Below are 7,324 nucleotides of genomic sequence, written 5' to 3'. Positions count from 1 at the left end.
TTATGTATGCTAATTTGGTTGTTGCTATCAAGTATTATCTTAAATGGGAAACCCTAAATGTTTGAGCACCCTCTATGAAACGTCAAGTTACCCCACAGCACCCCCAAAATAAATCTCTGGCGCCGCCACTGAGCCTGACTTGTGTTGGGGGGGCCCAACTTTTTCTTTTCTCCAAAGAAAACACATTTTAATTGGTGAAAATGTGCAGCTTGAGTCCTAAAAACAACATGAGGCAGTGGTACATTTGAGCAATAAGTGATGCAAAAACAATTGTTCACCTTAAAACGTTTTTCCCCACCTCTTTTTTTCATTTTGTAAGGACCTCAAACGTGTAAAATAATTTAAAGTTTTAAGCCATAATTATAGAAGTGTAACATTTCGATCCGATTTATTAAACAGATAACAGGTATTTTGTTCTTCTCTCTTGCCTTTTGTGGCTTTCGTACTTCTCTGACAGATATGTTCACATCTCCATCTGGAGGATTAAGCTATGAGATCCATTCTTTTGAATACGTATGATTATTTCCAAAAGTTGATGATCTTAGTTGACCTTGTAGTTTCCAGATTGAGCCTGTAGCTTGGGCCTCTCGTCAGGTCAGTTGTTTGGGCCTCCTGCAGACAGCAGAGCCTGTTCACCTGCAGGGTATTGTCCTGAGATAATCCCCCTCCCACTGGAGGTTGTCTCAACATTGACCCGGCTCCTGATCAAGCAGTAGCTGTGGAGTCGCAGGGGGCCAGGGTCCAGCTCAATAAACCCTCTGTACCCCATGACCTTGGTGAGGCTTCTGCACAACAAGTGTGTAGGAAGCATTTCTCCAAGAGCTGTAAACCATGACAAATCTGATCATTTACCATAATCTTCCTTTTGATGCCCACACATTGTTTTATTAAATATTGTGCCTTGGTATGGTTCTTGTTTTATTATTGTTTTATTATTTTTGTCTATTATGTGTCTTCCGGCGCAGACTGAAGACTCATCTCTTTCGACTCCACTTTGAGCGATAGAATTACTAACAAAGCACTTATATACTAATAAAGGGCTGGCTTATCTAAAGCCAGTTGAGTAGCACTTGAAATGTTTGGCTCTGTGAAACCTGATGTACATATATGATTCTGTTTTCTTCAAGGTTGTATCTTCCTGGTCGAATGCACTTATTGTAAGTCGCTTTGGATAAAAGCGTCAGCTAAATGCAATGCAATGTAATGTAATGTAATGATGTCCCTACCTCTGTTTTTTTGTACTGCCCTCAATAATACGTTTAAAATATAATAATCAAGCATAAATAAATAAAGATAAATTAAAGCGTATATAAATATAATAAAATAATAAATTAAATTAAAAAAAATTAATACAAATAAAAAATAAATACATCTGATCAAAACATTTTATTTACTGAGAAAAATAAATAAAGCTTCACCATAGGTTTGCTGCATGCTCGGTAAAAGATAGTTCCAATGTAGCCCTAACCCAATCTTCTTAACCATAATGCTAGTCTAGGTCATATTTCTCACTTAATACATCAATCTTGTAATACAATTAGAAATATAACTTTACACTTCAACAAAATCACACTTAAATCAAACTTAAAAGTCACAAAAACATTATAGACATCTTACAATAATAACAATTGTGCAATGTCTCTAATAGAAACAATTTACACAGAAGACTCTAATATTTCATTCAAGAGACATATCCTTGAATCCCTGTCGCCTCTTTATTCACTCCTTTATGATAATATCTTCCTGGAGCAAAATCACAATGAAGAACTGATCCAGGTTTCTGTCAAAGATTGAGCTCCTGAGGTTCCAGCAGTTTCACTCCCCATTCTGGATTCTGTCTCCCTTAGGAAGCAATAAGTCATGTTGATGTTGTGCCTTTTTTATGCCATAAAGAAGAGAAGTGATTTCAAGAATTGTATTTTCCAACACAAGCTGGTACATTTTTGCTCTATTCAAGTACAATGCCAGTCTGCACTGCAGTTTCCTGTTGATTGTAATCCATTTCCTGTCTCCCTCCCTCTAGCCCTGGCTGTTGCCGTTGGCCAGGAGCCCGACTACAGCCACGGCTGTGCCCATGGCAGCTGTTACCCGGCAACAGGAGACTTGCTGGTTGGACGAGAGAAGAGCCTGAAGGCCTCGTCGACATGTGGGATGAGGAGAAAGGAGCCTTACTGCATTGTCAGCCATTTGCAGGTCCGTGTGTTTGTGTTTTGTACTGAGTTTTGTGTCTGCACCTCTTGGCCCATTCTCTACATTCTGTCTGTAGTTTTGTGTTTCTCATTGACCCCTGAAGTCCTTCACCTTTGACCTTGTAACTCTAAACTTTTTTTGTGCTGCCACAGGATGAGAAGAAGTGTTTCGACTGTGACTCCAGGCGGCCATATGACCCAGTGTACAACACCATCAATCACCGCATGGAGAACGTCATCACCACCTTTAAGCCTCACCGCAAGAAGTCCTGGTGGCAGTCGGAGAATGGTGAGGAGACTCTGTTCTCACTTTTTTTATGAATTGACATAAATCTTCAGACAGTCCTCTTTAAAAAAGAAATGGCCGCATAGGTGGTCTCTGCAAGCAACTCATCTTGACCCATATTTACCTTTTTGTTAGGGGGTAACCTCTAGTGGCCATAGTCATGATATGAGAGAAAAAATAAGTCAATCTACCTTCTCATGAGATGCGATTTACTCTTTCTTCACCGCGAGGATGGGAGCAGAGCCTTGTGGTGAAAATGAAGTTTCCTTTTTTTGGTTACCTCCCTTGCGAGCTTCCGCCGCTTAGCACAGCTTGGCACAGCTTAGCACAGCTTGGCACAGTTTAGCACAGTTGTCAGTTGTCATCTGATTGTGGTACAAAAGGAAATCCACAATCAACGTAAAAGTTGACATATTTTGAACTTTGAGTGCAAGCTATCAAGCTTGGCGACATTTAGGAGCGGTTGAACTTCTGCATCTCTATAGAACCAGAATGGCAAGTCAATGCAGAGCTGTTTTACCACTTGTCATGTGAAAACAGCTTTAGGCAATCTGGAAAGATGCCCATCGTTTGTGTCACGAAGGAAAACCAAAACTCAACTTTTAATTACGTAATTTATTTCACTTACCAAATATGTGAAACATACGTAACTCACATACGTAAACTTACCCTGCCAAAGTATGTTTATGTGACTAAATGAATATGGCCTCTACTTGAAGGTTAAGCTTTGAAGTTAAAGCTATATATATTGAGGCAAGATAGAGGGGAGAAGTAAATGGATATAAAAAGATGAGTCGGTGTATATAGAAGCAGAAATATTCCAATTGGAAAGCAGCAAAGGTTCCTTTAAATGTATTTAAACCACACGAGCAGTAAGAAACTGGTAGCTATAGAGAATTGAAAAGCAGTATTACATTTGACGACAAACACACTCTGAGCAGCTACAGATGGGCTTAATAACAGAGTAGGTCCTGCTCTGGCTCCTAAACGGAAAGAGAGAACGGGGAAAGAGAAAAGGAAAAAGCTCTGATGGCAACAAACAGGGAACAGACGGAAGGGGGACTGATGTATTTCCTCTAACAATGTCAAAGCTGTGTGCAGAGGTGGACACAAGGCTCATTTGTATCTGTTTGTGAGCCATGTTGCTGTGATGGAGTGCTGATGAGCAGCAGTGCAGGCCCAGAATAGAACAGAGAAACAGAAGAAGAAGAAGAAGAAGAAGAAGAAGGGGGACAGGAAGTATCAGGCTATTTTCACCCCTGGTTGCTGCCACTTTCCATGGCATCTTTAAGGGCATTTCCATGGTGACCGTGGCACACTGGCACATTGGTGATTGATATGAGTACAGAGGTTTTATTGTGAGTGATGTTTTACAATTTATTATGTATGACTTGCCCAACCAACCTCTATATCAGCAAGATGTACTCTTTAAACAGTCCATATTATGCTTTTTGGGATTTCCCTTTCCTGTAGTGTGTTCTATAGGTTTCTGTGCATTTAAATGGTCTGCCAAGGCTAACATCCCTGTGTTCCCTGCTGAGGGAGTTTCTCTCCCACACACTCTGCCATAGTGACATAACTCTGTAACATTCACGCTTATTTTAGCTAGCACGCCAACACATTGTACGTGATAGGCTAAAGGACAGGACACCGCTTAGCTGTTGATCAGTCACAACAGAGCCAGCCAGCTAACCAATCAGAGCAGACTGGGCTCTGGTTTCAGACAGAGGGTGAAAAGAGGTGCTGCAGCACAGACGGTATGAGAAAAAAATTGCTTTTTGAATATTAAAGGATGGAAACATGTCACAATAGAGACACTAAATACTAATATGAAAATGAGCATATTTATATATATATATAGAAACAAACTGCACTCTTTTTCTGTGGGCAACTGTAAGCTCTTGGCTAGAAAAAGACCAGCACTAACACTTGTTGTGTTGACACAAGATTAATAATCTTTCCAGTGATAAAAGATGTACTCAGATTGTTACTGTAGATAAACCACATTTTTTAAATATAAGTGTCAGAGACTTGGTCCCAAAATATTACTTAGGTAGCACTTTTATTACCAACATTTACTAAAAATAATCAAAGAACAAATATTAATTATGCAGAATTGCACGTTTTGGAACAATTTCCTGTCAGCATGACTATATTCACCTTTTCATCCACTGCAAGATCATTCTTATATCTTTATTTTACAATGCATATGCTGTGTATAATCCCTTTATTGTATTAACGGTGAGTGCAGCAGCCCAGGTTCCTCTAAAGCGGCGATATGTTATTGGTTCCTACACAACACACCACTGTTATTGGTACTTCAAATTCATGTCCACTTGTCACATATAGCTCTACAAGCTATATGTTTTTTGTTCAAAGTAGCCTTCAGTATAGCAAGTGCTATAGGGTTTCCAGTACTTAGTCACTTAACAGGCTTTTCTCTACTCTTTTTTTGGCAACTCTGGGACAGTATTCCACAATAACAACCTCCCACACATTTGAAATATTGTTGAGTGCAGCTTAAATATGTAAGTGGACCATATTTATATAACACAGGATACCATCTGCATTTCTCCTTTGCTTCCCCACTCCGGTTTTGGTTTTACTATCATGCCTTAGGCTGTTTGCCACACACCTTCACACTGTTATTATCTGCAAGTCATAAATGTTAAAAAGGTGATTTCCCCACTATACATGTACATGGATGTGTGAGGGCACATGCATTTTTCCAAAACATGTAACTGAGTAGGCCCCAAAACATATGCATATGTTTATCACAGACCTATGTTGTGGTTTGTCTTCAGATCACCAGATAAAAAAGTTGAGTGTTAGGTTCTAAAAGAAAAAATTGACGTGTTGCCGCTTTCATGTATTAGTATGCACGAGCGGGGAAATCCTCTTGGCTTGTGCTCTACGTGTACGTGTAATACAAAACAGAGAAGAAGAGTGAAAGTGGTTCTTCAGGATATTTGTTGGAGTATAACTCAGGAAGTGTGTGGGCTTTAACATGCACTCTGCAATTTGTCCTGCCAACACTGAATGAGTTTTCCTGCCAACATGCCATTCCTCAAGCCAAAATCTTGGTTGCTACTTAACTTACTCCTCCTAGCCATACTGTAACTGTCATTTACCCATCTATCTGAAAGTGATGATATAGATGGAACATGTGGTTTATATTGTATTAATACAATAAAGTTGCTTTCATTAACATACTATTTTGTCCAACAGGAAAGTCTGATGTCATTATCCAGCTGGATCTGGAAGCAGAGTTTCATTTCACTCACCTGATTATGACCTTTAAGGTAGGAAAAAAGCATGATTGTTAACTTTGTTTGGCTTGTATGAGTGGTGCAGTAATGAGTCCTTAACCTGGGAATGTGTTGGCTTTTTAGCAATTCCGGTTCCCTTGTCTCAAAGTCAATGGTTTTATGAAATTGTGTTTTGTAAGATGCCTGAAATAATGTTTGTGGTGAAAGTGTTTTGCTCTAAGACATTAAATATATCAGTTAATACCCCACACGTGAATGTCTGAAGCTTTTAGATGTCTTGAAAAAGGCGGCTGCTAGAAAGTGACTAAATACGACTCTATTGCCAAGTAGCTGAAAACCATGACTAACATCTCCATTTGTCTTTAAAAATATATATATATATTTGTAGCAAATTCATGGTAGAATTTTTTCTAAGACATTTTTCTTTGCAGACTTTCCGCCCGGCTGCCATGCTGATTGAACGGTCGTCAGATTTTGGTCGCACCTGGCAGATCTACCGCTACTTTTCCCATGACTGCGCCTCTGCATTCCCCGGAGTCTCCCAGGGTCCTCTGCGCAACATTAATGATGTCATTTGCGAGTCCCGCTACTCTGACATTGAGCCGTCAACTGAGGGAGAGGTGAGAGATAGATAACAGGAATATTTAATGATAGGCACAGTATTTGTCCATTGCAAAAATGTAAAGGTGTAGGTAGGCACCTTTTTTAAACTTATATAATCAGGCTAGCTGTTTCCACTCTTTATTCTAAGCTCAGCCAACCAGAAAAGCTTCATTTGTATTATACAGACAGCAAAGTGTTTTTTATTACCTCATGTAACTTACAGCAAGAGAGCAAAAGACAACCCATTATTGTTGAGCTCTTCCTTGACTTGACTTGGTCACTTAGCCACAGCAACAACAACCACAAAAAGCCACATGTTCAGTTTCCAAATTAGCCCTTAAGCTTAAGACAATGTTTTGAGTTTTTAAGCAATTGTGATCAAATAGACAACTTTTGAAACAGAGAGGACAAAGAACCAAAGCTCCTGAATAACCCCAGCAAAAATGTACACTCAGGAATACAGACCACAAAGTCTGATTCAGTATAAAGCTACACTGCTTATTCCACTATTAGTTCTAATCTCATATAGTTCATATATTTGTGTCTGTATCTGTGTGCATAATAAGTTTACATTTGTTAACCTAGGTAATCTACAGAGTGTTGGAGCCTTCCATCAGGATTGTGGATCCATACAGCCCTAGCATCCAGAGTAAGTCACACTCATATTTTCAAAAGCGTATTGATAGTGAATATTATAATGAGGTGAAGAAAATCAACAAAAATGGAAAGTAAATATTACCTATACAGTTTTAGTGTGTCTATGAAGGTAAATGGGCCACCGGATAGCTTACCTGATGAAGCCCTTGTACCAGTGGCGGCTGGTGCATTTTTCTCCAGGGGGGGCTCTACCAAAATGTGTGCCTGTTTTTCTCAACCTCCTTATTATGCTTACAGATCCTATCCTGTAGTCCTCATTGGAGAGATGTGTTTACTTTCCTAAACATGGCTAGTCGCATAGCATCATCCATGTGGACTCT

General features: G+C 39.4%; 1 protein-coding gene across 1 annotated transcript; it reads left to right on the top strand.

Annotated features, from left to right (window-relative positions):
• Positions 1-2,023: 2,023 nt before the first annotated feature.
• On the top strand, positions 2,024-7,075 carry LOC104959613 (laminin subunit beta-1-like; the record flags this gene model as incomplete). Its single annotated transcript, XM_010787522.1, has 5 exons — positions 2,024-2,193; positions 2,343-2,478; positions 5,704-5,777; positions 6,176-6,364; positions 6,933-7,075. Coding segments are annotated over 5 exons (712 nt in total), but the record flags the coding sequence as incomplete, so codon positions are not given.
• Positions 7,076-7,324: the final 249 nt, after the last annotated feature.

Source organism: Notothenia coriiceps, unplaced genomic scaffold (assembly GCF_000735185.1).
Source record: "Notothenia coriiceps isolate Sejong01 unplaced genomic scaffold, NC01 NC01_scaffold00030538, whole genome shotgun sequence".
Lineage (NCBI taxonomy): Eukaryota > Metazoa > Chordata > Actinopteri > Perciformes > Nototheniidae > Notothenia > Notothenia coriiceps.
Note: the sequence above shows the minus strand (reverse complement) of the source record. Positions and strands in the feature narration are given on the sequence as shown.